The following is a 20,349-nucleotide window of genomic DNA, read 5'->3' on the forward strand; positions in this document are numbered from 1 at the left end:
CGGGTGGGTGTACTACTATTTATTTATTTAATTTATTTTTGTAGTTTAGTTTAGTTTATGTTGAGCACCCAAAGTAGATGAGCAACTGCTCTTCCTACTGTATAGAAATCAAATGCCTATTTTAGATTAAATGGTGGAGGCCAGGATTTTGGAATTGGAAGAAGTTGAGTGGCCATAGTGTATAGTACACCGATAACTTTGAAGTTCTAGGGGGCCACAGATTTGTTCCCAACATCAGGGATACTGTCTGTTTGCTAAATAGCACATAGCACATTTTCTATCTACAGCAATTTACTAAAATGTAGCGTTCAAAATAAAAAATGGTCAATTTTTATGTATTCATTTCTTCTGTCAATAAAAGAATAAGTTAAATAATAGTATTAATGTTCTAAAACCCCTTTTTATATGATATGTATTGCAAAAACTTCTAAGTACAAGTTAATACTTCTAGCAGGTGCAGCCTGCTAACGGGGGGTGTGTTTGCACTGCAGTTTAGAGGTGTGATTCTCAGGGCAAGTAGACAGACTTATGTTAGCTCAACACAAGAAAGTGTGCTCAAAATAGCATTGTGGATGTTGCGTCTTGTGGCAGTGACAGCTATTGGGCTAGGCATCCATTCCCAGACCCAAGAGATTGGGCGGGCTTGGACTTGGGCGGCTAGCCCAAGTTGCTGCCAGTGCCACAACATCTGTACTGCTATGTTTAATGTACTAGTTCAAGGTGAACTAGTGCAAGTCTGTCTGCCCATGCTGGGAATCGCATCTCCCTTCTGTAGTATAGATATACTCTTAAAGCAACTATAACAGGTACTTTTCACAGTTGATTTTTTTCAATATGTTTTACCATATGGTGTAAGAATTATGCATGTTGTTCATTTGTTATTTAAAAGGGGATTTCTGCATTTATTATTACAGAATGATCTACACCAATCAGTTTAGGGAATATGATTTTCTGTTCTTAATATCTGAATTTTAATTGATTAGATTTTGCATTTTTGTTGACTGTCATTGCTAATCCAGCATTAGGCTCTTCTACTGAAAGATTAGATTGCTGCTGGGCATTAAAAAATCAGCAGTAACATGTCATCTTCCAGGCTCTTAAAGAAAATTTGACGATCTCTGATAACTGGATGATGATGGAGAACAGCTTGTTTAGTACATTGTATATATGAGCAGTTATAAATGAGTTGGCACATAGGCTTTTACTATTCCAGTTTTGATGCAGTTGATAACTAGAAGACATTTGTGAATTAAAATATGTAAATTGGGGAAGGAAAATTGAATAGAGTATTTTAATGATGTGCTAATTTTGTGTGTACATTACATAAAAGCTATTTATTGTTTTGGAAAATATTTAGTAATCATAAGACTACTCCCACTCCATTATACTATTGTGATGTTAATAAAAACAACCCACACTCAAATTTGATTTTTAGTAACTTAAAATGTTCAGAAATAATCAAATATATACATAGCATGTCAGAAATAACGCTCAGTTATTAGCTAGTCAAAAACCCCCAAAGATTTTTGTTAAATGTTTGGGGATGTGGGAGATGGTTAATCAAAATAGAATTTTTGACAAAATTGCATGAAAAACTTGAAATTCAGAAAATTTTGACTACTACTACTACTTGATTTAATAGGAGATTTTTACGTTTCCCTGACTGCTAAATGTATTCCTCTTTAAGGATACAAAATAATACATCACAATATCATAATTCTTCTTATCTTCATACACATAAGAAGGTGAGCTGAGAATGCTTAAATTTTTCTTGCATATTCTCCTCTTATGCAAATAACCCAGGAGTACCATCTGTGGGATGACAAGGTAGAGATCTGAATGTTGGATGTTCAAAACAGGTTTAAAAAAATCTTGCTTCAAAGTGCCAGCAAGATACAAAGTTTCAGCTTTTCAACTCCAGGTTATTTTATTATTTGGGTTTTACAATTGCTAGATTGACAGTGCTAGTGTTTGAAGCTTCATATAACCCCCCGGGGGTCCCTCTTGCTACTACTTGCCAGTATATCTCATCCCATGATGATATTAGACTACCAGGGAGTGAGGAAAGTTCAGTTCCTAGGCCAGTGATTGAATGGGCATTTCTACTGAGACATCTCTCCACTAGGAATTAGACTTTCTGATAACTCGTTTTGCACTGGACACAGAACAAGCCTACACATCATATATGTATGGTCACTGTTAATCAGGATTACTTAAAACTGGTGACTTAGACATGAAGGACCAAATACCCTGTTACCAATTGCCTTAGTTATCCATCTCTCTCTCCTCTCCCCTCCGTGCCTTTTTTTTTTTTTTTTTATCTTCCTTGCTGTGTTTGGTAAACTCAAGAGGACTTGTGATTGGTTATCGTTAATCGATGAACTTCAACCTGGATCTGTCCCTAGAAATCTGCGTGAGGCTATTTTGGATAAGAGGACCTAACACCAATAATAGACTTCAGCATTTTGCAATATACTCAGTTAAAACTCAACCAACTTTTTTGATTAGAGTGGTACCAAAACAAGCAGGGCAAAAGCTGTTAACATTACTATCCTGGTGTATGTTTAGTAGGATCTCTGCATCCCTTTTCCATTTTAATCTGTTCACTACCCTCTCATATAAAATATAAATACAGTATGTTGGCTCACCCTACTTCATGGTTGGCAAAAAAAACCCTCTGCTTTGTACCTCTTGAATTTCAGCCATCCAAAAGGTGATACTTGTGAACACCAAAGGAATTTGGAGCCTGCTGTTAGCATATCATTAGTTTCCCAGTGACCCTGAGTGTTCATAAATATTTCTTGTTGCTCCCCTGCTGCACAATTTCCATCTCTGCAGCATACATTTGCACTTGCTGACAGTTTAGATTTAAATGGATGCTAGCTAATAAAGTAGGTCTATTCTTAGAGTTACATGGCAAGTCTTTTATTATCCCTGTCTTGCTCGTGGCAGTCCTGGTGACAGATGTGACCTGTTCTCTCAAACAGCATTCTGTACTGCATTAATTCCTTTGGTGAATGCCTGTATATCACTGTGCATTTTAAAGGGGTTTCCTTTTAATAATTCTTGAACCATTATTCCTTTAACAGCTGGCTCTCTTTGTGTTTCTCTTTTCTAGCAAATGCCAGATGTGAATGTGACCTGGGATGGAGAGGGCCCCAGGCAGCTGCAATCCATCGACATCTCTATTGCTGTGGCAACAGACCGAGGTCTCATTACACCAATCATAAAAGATGCTGCTGCCAAGGGAGTGCAGGAAATTTCTGCTTCTGCAAAGGTAGGTCTCAGATGTACATAAGCTTAGAAATATCATGGCTATTTAGCTTCTTGGAGCCATGTGTATGGCATGACCCAGATGAACATGAATGATGATCTTAAAGCAGTTTTGAAATGGTCTATAAAGCTGCTTTAGTGGTGTTGGAATTTTAAAATTATTATTAATATAGTAAGTCTCTGCCATTCATTCTCTTAGCACTCTTTTTAAATGCAAATTCTGCAGTGAAATCCCAGCTAAACATGGCTCACTATAGCCTGTGAAATTGTGTCTTAATCGAACTGATAGATTAAAAAACAAACAACAACAAATAAGTAATTTCAGACTTTTTTTAATATTTGCAGTATTTTCTCCAGGCCCTAGGTGGGGGTGGTTTGTTTTATTGTAATTATTATTTCCCTTGTTCGTGGCTGTGACCATTTGAGCATTCACCATCGACTCATATTTAGCTTGTGATCCACTATGATTTCTAGATCCCTTTCCACAGTACTCCTTCCTAGTCAGTCATTTTCCATTTTGTATGTGTGCAACTGATTGTTCCTTCCTAAGTGGAGTACTTTGCATTTGTCTTTATTGAATTTCATCCTGTTTACTTTAGACTATTTCTCCAGTTTGTCCAGATCATTTTGAGTTATAATCCTATTCTCCAAGTCACTTGCAACACCCCCCGCACCCCCCAGTTTGGTATCATCCGCAAACTCTATAAGTGTACTCTCTATGCCATTATCTAAATCATTGATGAAGATATTGAACAGAACCAATCCCTGTGGGACCTCACTCATTATGCCTTTCCAGCATGACTGTGAACCACTGATAGCTACTCTCTGGAAATGAATTTCCGACCAGTTATAAACCCACCCTATAGTAGCTTCATCTAGTTTGTATTTCCCTAGTTTGTTTATGAGAAGGTCATGCGAGACAGTATCAAAAGCCTTACTGAAGTCAAGATATAGCACATCTACTGCTTCCCCTCTATCCACAAGGCTCGTTACCCTGTCAAAGAAGGCTATAAGGTTGCTTTGACACGATTTGTTCTTGGCAAATCTATGCTGATTGTTCTTTATCACCTTATTATCTTCTAGGTGTTTGCAAATTGATTGCTTAATTACTTGCTCCATTATCTTGCCAGGTATAGAAGTTAAGCTGACTGGTCTGTATTTCCCTAGGTTGTCCTTATTTCCCTTTTTTATAGATGGGCACTGTATATTTGCCCTTTCCCAGTCTTATGGAATGTGTCACGTCTTCCATGACTTTTTGAAGACGATTGCTAATGGCTCAGATAGCTCCTCAGTCAGCTCCTTGAGGATTCTAGGATACATTCCATCAGGCCCTGGTGATTTGAAGACATCTAACTTGTCTAAGTAATTTTTGACTTGTTCTGTCCCTATTTTAGACTCTGATCCTTCCTCATTTTCACTGGCGTTCACTGTGTTAAACGTCCAATCTTCTTGGTGAAAATGCAAACAAAATCATTAAGCGCCTTTGCCATTTTCACATTTTCTGTTATTGTCCTTTCCCTCCCTCATTGAGTAACAAGCCTACTCTGTCCTTGGTCTTCCTCTTGCTTCTAATGTATTTGTAGAATGTTTTCTTGTTCCCTTTTATGTCCCTACCTAGTTTGATCTCATTTTGTGTCTTGGTTTTTCTAATTTTGTCCCTACATACTTGTGTTGTTTGTTTATATTCATCCTTTGTAATTTGACTGAGTTTCCACTTTCTGTAGGACTCTTTTTTTGAGTTTTAGATCATTGAAGATCTCTGGGTTAAGCCAGGGTGGCCTCTTGCCATACTTTCTATCTTTCCTATGCAGTGGGATAGTTTGCTCTTGTGCCCTTAATAATGTCTCTTTGGAAAAACTGCCAACTGTCTTCAGTTGTTTTTCCCCTTAGACTTGCTTCCCATGGGATTTTACCTACCAGCTCCCTGAGTTTGCTAAAGTCTGCCTTCTTGAAATCCATTGTCTTTATTGTGCCGTTCTCCCTTCTACCATTCCTTAGAATCATGAACTCTACCATTTCATGATCACTTTCACCCAAGTTGCCTTCCACTTTCCAATTCTCAACCAGTTCCTCCCTATATGTCAAAATCAAATCTAGAACAGCCTCCCCCCCTTAGTAGCTTTCTCCACCCTCTTAAATAAAAAATTGTCTCCAATACATTCCAAGAACTTGTTGGATAATCTATGCCCCGCTGTGTTATTTTCCCAACAGATGTCTGGGTAATTGAAGTCCCTCATCATCACCAAGTCCTTTGTTTGGATGATTTTGTTAGTTTAAAAAAAGCCTCATCCACCTCTTCTTCCTGGTTTGGTGTCTGTAGTAGACCCCTACCATGACGACATCCTTGTTTTTTTACCCCTTTTATCCTTACCCAGAGACTTTCAACAAGTCTGTCTCCTATTTCTATCTCAGTCCAAGTGAATACATTTTTAATATATAAGGCAACACCTCCTCCCTTTTTCCCTGCCTGTCCTTCCTGAACAAGCTGTATCCTTCTATACCATTATTCCAGTCATGCAAATATTATGCCACCAAGTATCCGTGACACCAACTATGTCATAGTTGTGTTTATTTACTAGCATTTTGAGTTCTTCCTGCTTATTCCCCATACTTCTCACATTAGTATACAGACATCTAAGATACTGATTTGATTTCTGCCCCCAGTTCTGTCTTGTCTCTCCCTTATTTTTGCTATAACAGCCCGTGCTCCCCCCCCAGATTCCGACCCTTCTCCCAGATCTGGTTTTTACTTACCTGTGGGCTTTGGTCACCTGTCTCCATCGAACCTAGTTTTAAGCCCTTCTCACTAGGTTAGCCAGTCTGTGGCAAATATGCTCTTCCTCTTCCTTGATAGGTGGCCCCATCTATGTTTTGGTCCTTCTTCCAGGAACAGCATCCCATGGTCAAGGAAGCCAAGCCCTCCTGGTGACACCGTCCTCGCAGCCAGCCATTCAGCTCCAGGATGCATCTGTCTCTGCTGAGGCCCCTACTCTTGACTGGAAGGACTGAAGAGAACACCACTTGTGTTCCCAACCCCCTCACCTTACTCCCAGAGCCCTGTAGTTACTTCTGATCTGCTGAGGGTCATACCTTGCAGTGGACTTCAGAATGTTCATTTTGATAAGTGTTGTCAATACCATCCCCCCCAAAAAATATAATAATGGCTAAAGCTATGATTTAGTCATGGATGTTTTTAGTAAAAGTCATGGCCAGTAAACAAAAAGTCACAGCCAGTGACCTGTCCATGATTTTTACTAAAAATACCCCTAACTAAATTGTAGGTGCTGGGGAAGAAGGGGTGCTCCAGGATGCTGGTGCTTGGCGGGAGTGTGTGTGTGTGCATGTGCACTCCAGCGGTCACTGCTGCTCGGAGGTGGGGGTGGCACTCTGGTGGTTGCTGCTGCTCCTGTTTTGTTCCTAGAGGACCTTAGCTTTTACTTTTAGTGGACAAAACCCATTAGAAAAGTTCATAAAGCTATTTGTTCCACTTGACAGTAACACACTAGGTCAACTTCTATATGAGGAAACCATGCTGAAATGAGTGTCAGTCTGCATTTGTCATTCTTCTCTTATGAGTGAAAGTTGAGTTGTTGCATGATAAACCTTCACCTTAAATTATGAAAATAAGATGCTTTATAGCTAGAGAGATAACGTGGGTAAAGTGATATCTTTTTATTGAACCAACTTCTCTTGGCTAAAAGGACGAGCCTTCGAGCTTACATAGAACTCTTCTTCAGGTCTGAGAAAAGTGTTCAAAGTATCACAGCTAAATACAAGGTGGAACAGATAAGGAGTTATCACCTTTCTCAGACCTGAAGAAGAGCTTCGTGTGGCTTGAAAGGTTCTCTTTCTCTTCAACAGAAGTTGGTCCAATAAACAATATCACTTTACCCACTTTGTCTCTCTGAGACCCTGGGACTAGCACAGCTACAACAACAGTGTAGATATACCTCATAGTTGTGACAAGTTAATTTAAATCCTGCTTCAAATTGTAATTATGACTTTATCATAAATTGCCCTGGGCAGATCCCATTATTATCAATGGAAGTAAGGCTTTATATCAGAGGTCCTCTGCAGCGTGGGGCATGGGTCACTTGCTGGTGGATTCTCCACAGCTTGAGGTCTTCAAACCACAATTTGAAGACTTCAATAACTCAGACATAGGTTAGGGGTTGTTATAGAAGTGGATGGGTAGGATTCTGTGGCCTGCTTTGTGCAGGAGGTCAGACTAGAGGATCATATTGGTCCCTTCTGACCTTAAAGTCTAAGAGATTCAGTAGCACTTGTGATCATAAAAATACTTGATGCTTATATAGTGTTTTACAGTTTCAGAATATTGTACAAACATTAATCTGTAAATTGATTAAAAACAGCTATATCACAAGGGAGTTGAGGATTAGTTCATTAATATTTATGAAGTGCACATGATTCCCTGCTAGAAGGTGCTGTAAAAGTAAAAAGTAGTAAAGCAAGTAAGCAGAATAAGTATTACGCACGCTGTAATATGGAGAAGCTGAAGCACAAATGTAAGTGAATTCCCCAAATTGACATGTACTGGGAGTAGGGCCTGAGGCAGCTGGCCTGCTCATGGTCTCTCTCTCTATCTGAACTTCTGGACCAGGCTCTGACTACCATGACTGTCCTACAGGAGTCACCCCTTTAGAGAAGACTGACAGCAGAAGCAACATCAAGGCAGACAAAAGCAGATAAGAAAGTAGAAAATATGTCTGCAAATTTTTGATTTCTTAGTAGAAAAGCAGACTCGCATGTTTTGCACTGCATGCAAAGTTCCAATTCATAAAGGAAGAAACATCTAGACGCATCACCACTTATGGAGAAGGGTAGAGAGAACTTGATACTAATTGAAGATTTTCTGTAGGCAAATGGGTGACTATGAAAGAGGAGTTTGGCAGAAAAACAGTGCTATATACGAGGTACCCCTTTCTAATTTAATGAAATCATTTACATCTGCTAATATGCTGCTCTTTGTTCTGGATGATCCAACTCTCCATTTCTACCTCGAAGCAAACCTTTGGGCCACATTCTGATGACGTGACACTGAATTGTACCTCACTCCTTGAGCAGTCCCTTCAGTGTCAGTAAGAATGTTAGAGTCTGGTCCTTTTCTCTCTTCAAGTTGGTAGCCTATTGTAAGACATTTTTTGGTTCACACTGGTCATTATAATATGAGTTTTTTAAATGTAATGTTGCCCTCTGTAACTTGCCATTTTTTAATAACAAAAAATAACATTTTCTCCATGGGAAAAAATAAGAGCCTGAAAAAGGAAAGGAAAATGGATTTATTATAAAGGTTATTTATTCAGATGTCTAATGATGCATTTTGAACTGTGGTTACCTGTAAACTCATTGTTTATGAACTCATTAAAACTCCAAACTATTATAATAAGTAAAAATATATATGGAGCTGTTTAGCTTTAGAATCCTTTCCCTCATATCTGTGAAGTCCCTTAAAGATAGGCGTAACCCATTAAAAGATGTTTTGTAGTTAGTCTTTGTTAATGTAATGCACTACATGCTAATCACAACCATTCACAAATTTTAGAGGGGTTGCTATGTTAGTCTGTATCAGCAAAAACAACAGGGAGTCCTTGTGGCACCTTAGAGACTAACACATGTATTTGGGCATAAGCTCTTGTGGGCTAGAACTCACTTAATCAGATGCATGGAGTAGAAAATTCAGGAGCAGGTATAAATACATGAAAAGATGTGAAATGCCTTACGAAGTGTGAGGTTAGTCTAAGGAGACAATTCAATTGACAGCAGGATACCAAGGGAGGAAAAATAACTTTTAAAGTGTTATGAGGATGGCCCATTTCAGACAGTTGACAAGAAGATGTGAGTAACAGTAGGGGAAAATTAGTATTTGGGAAATTAGGTTTAGGTTTTGTAATGACCCAACCGCTTCCAGTCTTTATTCAGGCCTAATCTGATGGTGTCCAGTCTGCAAATTAATTCCAGTTCTGCAGTTTCACACTGAAGTTTTTTTTGTTGAAGAATTGCCACTTTTAGGTCTGTTGTTGAGTGACCAGGGAGATTTAAGTGTTCTCCTACTGGTTTTTGAATGTTATGATTCCTGATGTCAGATTTGTGTCCATTTATTCTTTTGTGTAGAGACTGTCCGGTTTGGCCAATGTATATGGCAGATGGGTATTGCTGGCACATGATGGCATATATCACATTGGTAGATGTGCAGATGAATGAGCCTCTGATGATGTTGCTGATGTGGTTAGGTCCTATGATGGTGTCCCTTGAATAGATATGTGGACAGAGTTGGCATCAGGGTTTGGTTCCTGGGTTGGTGTTTTTGTTGTGTGGTGTGTAGTTGCTGGTGAGTATTTGCTTCAGGTTGGGGGGCTGTCTGTAAGTGATGACTGGTCTGCCTCCCAAGGTCTGTGAGAGTGAGGGATCGTCCTCCAGGATAGGTTGTAGATCCTTTATGATGTGCTGGAGAGACTTGTGCTGGAGGCCAGTGGTGTTCTGTTACTTTTCTTTTTGGACCCGTCCTGTGGGTAGGTGAATTCTAGGTAGCCGTCTGGTTCCGTCAATGTATTTCTTCACTTCCCCAGGTAGGTATTATAGAATGCTTGATAGAGATCCCGTAGGTGTTTGTCTCTGTCTGAGGGATTGGAGCAAATGTGGTTGTATCTTAGAGCTTGGCTGTAGATATCGTGTGATGTGGTCTGGATGAAAGCTGGAGGCATGTAGGTAAGTATAGTGGTCAGTAGATTTTTGGTATAGGGTGTTGTTTTTATGACCATCACTTATTAGCACTGTAATGTCTAGGAAGTGGACCTCTTGTGTGGACTGATCCAGGCTGAGGTTTATGGTGGAGTGGAAATTGTTGAAATCTTGGTGGAATTCCTCAAGGGCCTCCTTCCCATGAGTCTAGATGATGAAGATGTCATCAATGTATCACAAGTAGAGTAGGAGCGTTAGGGGATGAGAGCTGAGGAAGCATTGTTCTAAGTCAGCCATAAAAATGTTGGCATACTGTGGGGCCATGCGAGTACCCATAGCAGTCCCACTGACTTGAAGGTATAAATTGTCTCCAAATCTGAAATAGTTGTGGGTGAGGACAAAGTCACAAAGTTCAGCCACCAGGTTTGCCGTGATGGTATCAGGGCTGCTATTCCTGATGGCTTGTAGTACATCTTTGTGTGGAATGTTCATGTAGAGAGCATCTACATCCATAGTGGCTAGGATGGTGTTTTCTGGAAGATCACCAAAGGATTGTAGTTTCATCAGGAAGTTAGTAGTGTCTCAAAGATAGCTGGGAGTGCTGGTAGCGTAGGGCCTGAGGAGAGAGTCTACATAGCCAAAAAATCCTGCTGTCAAGGTGTCAATGCCTGATATGATGGGGTGTCCAGGATTCCCAGGTTTATGGATTTTGGGTAGCATTCACAAAAGACTTTCCTGCCCCTCATTCATGTGTAATACAACATGCAATACCTTACTGAGTGTTCTTGTAAACTTTTTTCTAAATAGTGTTTTCCTCTTTAGTATCGTTATGGTAGTTTATTTCTAAATTTCATTTTGTGAGCAATTTAATGGCTTAACTGTTATCACTTCTCAGAGAGAAATTCTGTCTCAGAAGTACTTTCCAAAAAAACACAGAAATACTTAATAACCTAAGAAGACTGGCTGGTGCAAAGGACTAGTGTTTATTCTTTAGGTCACTGGTTGAAATCTAGCTGAAGTCACTCGTGACTAAACAAGACTGTTTTGTAGCATACGTGAAATGAGTTGATTCTCAGAGAGACATGGTGGGTGAAGTAACATCTTTTTTTGGTCCAACTTCTGTTGGTGAAAGAGACAAACTTTTGAGCTACTCAGAGCTCTTCTTTGGGTCTAGGAAGAGAAGAAGAGTTCTGTGTAACTTGAAAGCTTCTCTCTTTTACCCAGAGAAGTTGGACCAATAAAAGGTTACCTCACTCACCTTGTCTATCTAATATCCTGGGACTAACATGGCTACAACAATGCTGCAAACAACAATTAATGAGTTGGATTCATTTTCTAGTGGGCAGGTGACTGTGTCACCAAAAAGAAATCACCCTGTCTGGCACTGATCTCCCCCATATCTCCTTATATTCTCTTTCTTGACCTCCCACTGGAAAGACTGAAGATTGGATGGTCGTAGAGACTAAGTCACCCTCTTACCTCTGTGGCTGGCTAATTCAACAACGTCATGGTCAGAGTTATGGTACAGTGGCAGCAGAGCATGAGGAAATTTGAATGCCAGTGTACCTATTCTGCGCATAGTGAACTTTACTTCTCCAAGGCTGTCTACAGAGTATTGTTCACATACAAAATTCATTTGGTGAGGAGGGAGAGCACTTGAATAATCATAGCTACACTGCATTCAAAAATAAATGTATATAGGCTGTCTCATATGAATGTGCCGTGAACCAGTCGCAGCCTCCATACTATACTGAACATGCAAATATAAGTAATACAGAAAAGTATGGTATTGCTTAATGAATTGAAAAACTTCACTGAACTTGATTTTTGCATGTCATTGGTGGGATTATATGCAGAATTCAGATTTTATTACATGCACTATAGAATTTTAGTTTGGAAGAGGGGAAACAATATCACCTTATGTTTCCTTTCATAACAAGACTTTTTATATAGCACTTTTCCCCATAAATAGCTAAGACCTTTATAAAAATGGGTGGTGTTATTCTCATTTCAGCACTAAGGAACATTATTACTCTTCATTATCTATATGCCGGGAACATCCACAATATGCTGGGCGGGGTCAGCTCCAGGCATCAGCTCAGCAAGCAAGCGCTTGGGGCAGCCAAGGGGAAGGGGCGGCACGTCAGGCTCTTCGGTAGCAATTCAGTGGCAGGTCCTTGGTCACTTTCAGAGGGAAGGACCAGCCGCCAAATTGCCACCAAAGAAGAAAGCGGCGTGGTGGCGCTGCAGCTGATTGCAATTGCAGCTTTTTTTTTTCTCGTCACTTGGGGTGGCAAAAACCCTGGAGCTAGCCCTGATACTAGGCATTGTCAACAGACACACAAAGATTCAATTCTTGCACTCAGAGAGTGGGGATCTGACATACAAAGGTTTAGGGAAAAGGATACAATAAAAATTTACACCATTATTAATTTATACACATATTTATATAAAATAAGGAATATCAGCTATTCCTTATTTCCCTTCAATCTGTCCTTTTTAGTTTATTACAAAGTCTGTTACCTTGGACACCTTTTCACAAAATGGAGATAACTGAGTTAAAACCCAGAAGCTAATCCTCCACAAAACTCCACTCCGACACAAAAAGCTTTGTATCATTATCACTTATTGGTGGGTTTGTTTTCTGAGGACTTTATAGAAACCTGGTGTCCTGAGGAGCGATTTGAAGGTGTTATGGATCACTTAAGGAAAGGGAGGTGAAGTGCCTTACCCAAGGCCTCTCAGCAGAGAGGAAGAGAACCTATGCTTCTGCCCTAACATTAAATCATCCTGCCTTACCTAGGATGTTCTTCAAGTGACTTTATTTACATTTTATGTTTAACAAGAAAAGCCTTTCAGCTTATTTCCCCGTGACTTTTGCAGTTAAAGTAAATGTCTGGACCTTTTTCTTACAAATAAATCCCGCATATAATGTTATCAGAAGACTTTTCTAAAGGGAGCAATATAGTTTGAATGTTTTGGTTTTTTTCATCAATTTAACTAAGCCTAAATGTTCCTTCATATCTTATGAAACTGTGGGAAACCTATCATTTGTTTGTTGCCTACAGCCTGGAAAAATTATACAGACTGCATTCCTTTCACTCATATTCTTGATATCTTAGTGCAGGTCTGAGCCCATCTCTCTCTGATTTTTCAGGAAAAAGCAACTGTTTCCAAAATTACAATCAGAGGGAGATGGACTCAGACCAGCTCTAGGATTTTGAGAATATGGATGAAGACACTGCAGTCTGTATACATTTTTCCTTTCTGAAGGCAACAAAGCAAATTAATGTCTATAAAAATACAACTAATTAAAACAATTAAGATAAAGAATAAAAGCAATACTTAGAGGAGGGTTATAGAGGTGGGGAGGGAAGGAAGTTGGTAGAGAGGAGGTGTTGGGAGAACGCACTAAATAGGATCATTCAGATACTTCCAGGACAGCATCCTACATCTCTGAAAGTGTTTTTTCCTGGGTATTTCTTTTACCATAGTCAATTCTTTCCATGGTGACCAAGCTTACAATGTGTATGCTCCAGTATTCAGTTGCTGGTTGCTGTTTGGCTTTTCACTTTTTGTAGTGCTAGTCTTTTAATAATTATTAGTACTCTGCTAAGCCAAAGTTTTTCAGACTTATTCAGCTTCCAGTGAACATCCATTAGGTTTAAAATTACTTGTTTAGTTTGCAACACCGTTTTGATAGGAAATAATTAATTCTGCAATTAAGTTCTGCCCAAAATATATAGATATAGGAGCAATCCCAAAACATATGGGTTAAGTTAGCACCTGCTGAGCCACAGAGCCAACATTTTTCTGACTTAATCCCTCTATGATTCAGCTCCCCATCTATAAAAAGCAGGTAATATCCCCCTCCTCATCTCCCAGGGATGTTGTGAAGATAGATTAATGTTTGCAAAGCGCTCAGATACTATTGTGATGAATACCATAGACAAGTCCATTTGAAACTAATAATTCTGCCTTTGGAGCAGGGTATGGATAGTGTGCAGCAAATAAGACTATGAGGAACACACTAAATAATGAGGAGAAAACAAAATATTGAATAGCTGCTCATTTAAGTGAGCACTGTCCATCCAGTATACTGAATGAAATAGGACTCCTATGGGGAAAACGTAGTATGTGATCATGTAATTAAAAACTATATAGTAATGTGTATGCAGAAGGGGGCTAAATGAAGGCATTTTCTAACTTTTGAGTGCTTGACATTGCAATGTTAATATTCTTTTAGTGTACTTTTTGTGTGTACTTCCCTAGGTTTTTAAGAAAGCAAACTAGAACCCCCCCCCCCCCAACAGATTTAATCATCTGGCATCATATTGACACACATGGTTCGTCAGCAGGTTTTGATCTCTCACACAGACCTCTGCTACTGAACTAACGAGTAACTGATAGAAGTAATAGGTTATCATCCTGTGTGTGGACCAGCCCTACAGGAGGATGGCACACTTTGCCAGTGGGTTTCCCAGATATTTGCTTATAGCAGAAGATTGGTGAGATGCCAGAATCGTGGGTTCCATTCCAGGCTCTGGGGGAGGGTGTGCTCTAGTGGGGATACAGACTCTTCTGGCTGTTTTGCCTATACTTGATCCCTTCTGCTCTATCCTCTCTAACCTGCCCCTGTTCCAGTCCTGTCTTATCCACATCCCTGGGTCCTCTGCCCAGTTCTGCTCTCCTTGCCTATCCAGCCCCAGTGTCTCCTCAGGAGTCTTATCCAAGTCTCATTCTCTTTGTCCGTCCAGTCCTAGTCTCCACATCCAGGCTGTCTGTCAGAGTCTCAATCTTTCTTTTAAATGTCAGCCAGTGCCAGTTACTCCCTTCCAGCTCCTCATCCAGTCTCTCTGGCTACCAGGCCTAGTCTTCTTCCCCAGGCACCTCATCCAAAATGTCTCACCCCTCACATCTTAAACAACTGCAGCAACTAATCATTTTCAATGTCATATTTAAATGGCAAAACTATTTGCCTCAAATATTTGTGTAGACCAAAAAGCATATAGGGAATTTTACTAATTCTGTGCGATACTCAGTGTGTGCTGTCTTACTCAGATACAAGGTGATGAAATAACTTGGTCTGGGATTTTATTTTCTATCCAATTTCTTAGGCTCTCGCAAAGAAAGCAAGAGATGGAAAACTGTTACCTGAAGAATACCAAGGAGGATCTTTTAGGTAATTTTTTTACCAATTTAATAGATACAATATGAGCTTAGAACTACGACTGGCTCTCAGGTATTCAGATGTGCATTAACACGTCATCTTATACAATCAGCCAATGTATCTGTGAAAGCAATTACGTGATTTTTGAAAAGAGATGCAGCAATTTACGCCTGCAAATTAGCAAGGATAATCTAGGCCTGAGATTCCTGTATCAAGAGAAGAATCCTCACAATTTTCAGACAGGTTCATCTTGATACAGCCAAGTCTGTTGAGAGTTGAAAATAGGGAGAAAAAGGGTTTTGGCTTTTATTTTGCATGTAAGTCCATCTGCAGGAGATTGTTTATTATATTTAGTAGTTAGGAAAACATAAAGTCAAATATTTACTTTATAAGGTAAAAAAATAAAAATATCTTTCTATTGCAAAGGCACGACTATTACAGTGTAAACCAATGTACTCTCGCCTCATTTAACCCAGCCTTGCAGGAAAAGGTCTCCAGCCAAACAAAAGCTGTTCTATAGCTGGGACATAACCTTCCTTAGTCCACTCTGATATTTGAGATGTAAACTTCAAAACTTAAATGGGACAATTTACATGTATTTAGCAGTCCTCCCACTCCCCTTTTTTTTTTTTTAATGTACAAGAAGAAATGAAATGGTTTGTGCTAAATAAAATGTTAATATTTAAATGCAAGGCAATACAGAAATTAAGTTTCTAACAAATTTTATATTGGCTTCTTTGACCATGTGCTGATTCAGTTTTTTGTGGTTTAATATGTATCTTAATATATTACATTTATGAGAAACATAACACTTTTAAACAGAGAGTGGCTAACATTGCTGTGGAAACCTGAACTTCATGACTTTTTTAAGTGATTTAAGTGTGTTGTTTTTTTTTTAACTGTGCGTGGTATTAACACAAATCTTTGCATTTACAATGGATAATTGGTGACTATAAAAATGTCCTGGGATGCACTAGTAATAAAACTCTTTTACCGAGAGAGATTTGTTAATATGAGTAGGGTAATTGGACTGCACCAGCCTTGAGCACAGAACTATTTATTTTGCATGGTGTTTTCAGGCTGAAGCAGTTGTCAAAAGAAAATATCTCCTAGATGAGCATAAGCATTTCGGCAGAAAAGCTTATGAGAATCCAGCGGTGCAGGGATGGATGTTCTCATTAACAGAAATGGCTTTAGTGAGGGGAGAAGAAAAAACTAGCACCTCACTGGTTTCAGAAGAAGGATGATAAATTGAAAAATAAATGGAGGCATTGAGCTAGTTCCTTTCTGTAGCTAGTCATAAAGGGGTAACTCCATCCTGGGGTGGTAGAGAGTCACCGTAATGACTTGTATGCCACCTCCAGTGAGTGACATAGGGGCATGCCCTTGAGAAACAGAGTAGGGCTTTACCTGTTTAAAGGGTTTACCTGTGCCCCAGTGATACCCAGCTGCTGTACTGGTACATTGGCATTATCAGTATAGCCTTTGTAAATTGAAGCACCTCTCGGTTACATCTGGGGGCCAACCTGGGACACACCTGGCCCAGGATCAAAGAGGATTAAAGCTGCCTCTTTCATCTTTGCTCTCTTTTCTTTATCATACTTTTGTGAAATATTAGATCATAGGTATTTTGTGAATCATTAGAACTTAGCTATGGTACAGGAGCTGAATTCAAATACTAGACATAGTTTTGCATCATATCTTTTATGCACTTCCCTGCATCAGGCAAACCTTACCCACAGATAGGATTCATTCATAGGAGACAGCAGGCAGAGATTTGACTGCTGCTATCCCATTGGATTCATTCCAGGGTGAGGGTCACTGTACATATAAGGCGCTGGTGAGACCCCACCTGGAATATTGTGTGCAGTTCTGGTGTCCCATGTTTAAGAAGGATGAATTCAAACTGGAACAGGTTCAGAGATGGGCTACTAGGATGATCCGAGGAATGGAAAACCTGCCTTATGAAAGGAGACTCAAAGAGCTTGGCTTGTTTAGCCTGGCCAAAAGAAGGCTCCGGGGGGATATGCTTGCTCTATATAAATATATCAGGGGGATTAACGTTAGGGAGGGAGAGGAATTATTTAAGTTTAGTACTAATGTAGGCACGAGGACGAATGGGTACAAACTGGATATTAGGAAGTTTAGACTTGAAATTAGACGAAGGTTTCTAACCATTAGGGGAGTGAAGTTCTGGAACAGCCTTCCGAGGGAAGTAGTGGGGGCAAAAGACTTATCGGGCTTTAAGAGTAAGCTTGATAAGTATATGGAGGGGATGTTATGATGGGATAGTTTAATTTGGGCAATTGATTTTGGATTATCGGCAGATAAGTCTGCTCGATGGTCTGTGAGGGGATGTTGGATGGGATGGGAACTGAGTTACTGCAGAGAATTCTTTCTTGGGTGCTGGCTGGTGAGTCTTGCCCACATGCTCAGGGTTTAGCTGATCGCCATATTTGGGGTCGGGAAGGAATTTTCCTCCAGGGCGGATTGGCAGGGGCCCTGGAGGTTTTTCGCCTTCCTCTGCAGCGTGGGGCATGGGTCGCTTGCTGGTGGATTCTCTGCAGCTTGAGGTCTTCAAACCACAATTTTGAGGATTTCAATAACTCAGTCATGGGTTAGGGGTTGTTATAAAAGTGGATGGGTAGGGTTCTGTGGCCTGCCTTGTGCAGGAGATCAGACTAGATGATCATATTGGTCCCTTCTGACCTATGAGTCTCTGAGTCTAAATCAGACTTCCATTGTTAGAGGCTGCAGTTGTGATGTGCTGAATGGGCCTTTTCAAATATGCCTGGAACTACGCCTCCTGTTTAGCCCATACCACTCATTTTTTGGGCAGCGCTAATCTGACTGGAGGAAGATGAGGCTGCCACTGCAAATTCCCTTCGTAGTGACTTTTCCACAGCTGGGTGTATCTCGGTTGTGTGACAATGCAATGATATCTTCCTATAACACGGAAAATATGTACATAAACTTTTCCCCCTTCCTTTAGCATTTCCAATCTGGGCATGTTTGGCATCAGTGGCTTCATTGCTGTCATAAACCCTCCTCAAGCCTGCATCCTAGCCGTGGGACAAGCTCGACCCGAACTCAAGATTGTGGAAGATGAAGAAGGGAACGAGAAACTTCTGCAGCATCAGCTTATGACAGTGACACTGTCAAGCGACAGTCGGATGGTGGATGATAAACTGGCTTCAGTGTTTCTGGAGACCTTGAAAGCAAACCTAGAGAATCCAATACGACTTGCCTTATGTTAAACTGATCAAGGATTGGCTCCTGCTTTGGCAAAATATGGAACAAGGTTAAAAACTGTTCCCCTCTCCTCCCCCACTGCCCCAGAGAAATAACGAATACTAAGCATGAGGGGGACAATTAAAATATTTAATTTATTTGAATTAACTTGAAAGACTCTTCAGATCCATCTTTGTGACCATTTGTAGCTCTCAAGTTTTATACTGTAAAAGTACTGAAATACTTTAAAGAAATATTAAAATAGAATTAATGCATTATAGTTCTTTCACTGCTTAATAGCAACTGCACCAAATTTAAACATATATGTTACTGTTTAGTTAGAGAGAGAAGTTCAGAAAAACCTTGGGAAATTTGAGTGTGAAACGTGGAATGAAAAAGGGAATGAGACAATGCTTTCAAGAGAGGAAAGCAAGCAGCATGACTGAGCAAGATGGCCCTATAAATCCCAGTCATCAAGAGAATCAGGCCAGCTATGGGTTCAAGCAATATATTTTAGCTATTTAATATGTGAAGAGGGTTCCAGCTAAAATTTTCTGTTGGAGTTGGGTGATCTAAACTGTGAGAGCTCTGAGATTTTTGACAAGGATTTTGCTAGGGTTTCTACTTGACGCTAGATAAGTTACTTTGGTTGGTGACACATGACCCTTTATAAGTTGCTTTAGTTTGGTTCATGTCACAAACTCAACCATTCTTGACCTTCTACTTTATTATGATCTTTTCCAGATGAAAATAACAGAGGGTGGAAAAATTCTAGTGCACAAAAACCAAATTACATAATGGATGTAATTGGAAAAATTCAAATAGAATAAAATATTAAATAGCCTATTAGCATCTAAAGCTGGATTTGAAAATTCACTTAGCATTAGATTAATTAAAAACCCATTTAAAGTGTGTGTGGGTATGCACTTCAGCATTTTAAGTTCTCTACTTAATGTAGTGTCCCACAAAGGAGACAAATAATTTTAATAAATGTGTCAGTAGCAGTTTTGTCATTTACTTCAATAGAGCCAGGATTTCACCCTAGATATTTTTATCATTACAAACTTTAAACCTGCAATAAATTGTGAAAGTGATACTTTCCTTTTTAACCCAATACATTATTACAATAGTAATGAGTTCCATTAAATTTAAATGTTGCCCTGTATCAAAATCTAATTGGTGTGTCATTGTTTGACTATTGCAAATTGCAATAGTGCTTTTGCAATTGTTCCATGGTATGTTATCTGATGGGTAATGGAAAACTGAAGTATGTTTGCAGACTGAATATCATGATGATCTCTCTGTCACACAGTGGTACCAACTTCTTCATCAGACCTGAGTGGCAAAGGTCAGATTTTGCATACTGAACATTTGCTCAGTAAATCCCTTCTTTGAATGGAAGGAATGAATGTATCATTACAAAGTGCATATCATAAGTAGATGGATACTGAATTGTAATTCAGTTTGAGTAGCTTTTTATTTGGAATCCCTATTATGATAGTTTACTGTATATATCATATGGAAACAATGGGAATTTCCAGTTAAATAATTCCATTGAGGGTATCTGATGACAACATAAGCCACTAGTGCCCCATTCAAGTCCTGGAGTCTGTCACCATTAGAGCCACCGTATTTTGTTGTATGTAATTCACTGCACCAATTTGTTCTTTAAGATCCAAACTTCTTAAGTATTTATTTACTCACCAAGTTGTTCCAATACTTACAATAGTAAGTGTATGTCTAAAATTTATGTCAGTGTTCAGGTTGGAGTTTTCACAAAACTAATTTGCTTCTTTAACTGATGTGTGTGAATGATAACAACATGAGAAATTCATAAGCTTTCAGTCTGACATTGTATTTCTGATTACTTACTGTGGCAAATTGCCAGCTTTCTCTTCTTTGGCGGGGGAGGGTTCAGGGGACCATTTCTTGCTTCTAAATTGGAATATTAATTGCCCCACTAGTGTCCTAGAGGA

The 20,349-nt window shown here is 39.5% G+C and overlaps 1 protein-coding gene across 2 annotated transcripts in view; it reads left to right on the top strand.

Moving 5' to 3' along the window:
- The window catches only part of PDHX (pyruvate dehydrogenase complex component X), a 100,317-nt gene extending 80,100 nt beyond the window's left edge, over positions 1-20,217 (top strand). For both annotated transcript variants that reach the window (XM_032770680.2, XM_032770679.2), the window contains 3 exons: positions 3,119-3,277; positions 15,090-15,154; positions 18,135-20,217. In XM_032770680.2, the coding sequence (XP_032626571.1) occupies positions 3,119-3,277; positions 15,090-15,154; positions 18,135-18,399 (489 nt within the window). In that variant the 3' untranslated portion in view covers positions 18,400-20,217. The remainder of the gene's footprint in view (positions 1-3,118; positions 3,278-15,089; positions 15,155-18,134) is intronic.
- Positions 20,218-20,349: the final 132 nt, after the last annotated feature.

This window comes from Chelonoidis abingdonii, chromosome 4 (genome assembly GCF_003597395.2).
Source record: "Chelonoidis abingdonii isolate Lonesome George chromosome 4, CheloAbing_2.0, whole genome shotgun sequence".
NCBI lineage: Eukaryota > Metazoa > Chordata > Testudines > Testudinidae > Chelonoidis > Chelonoidis abingdonii.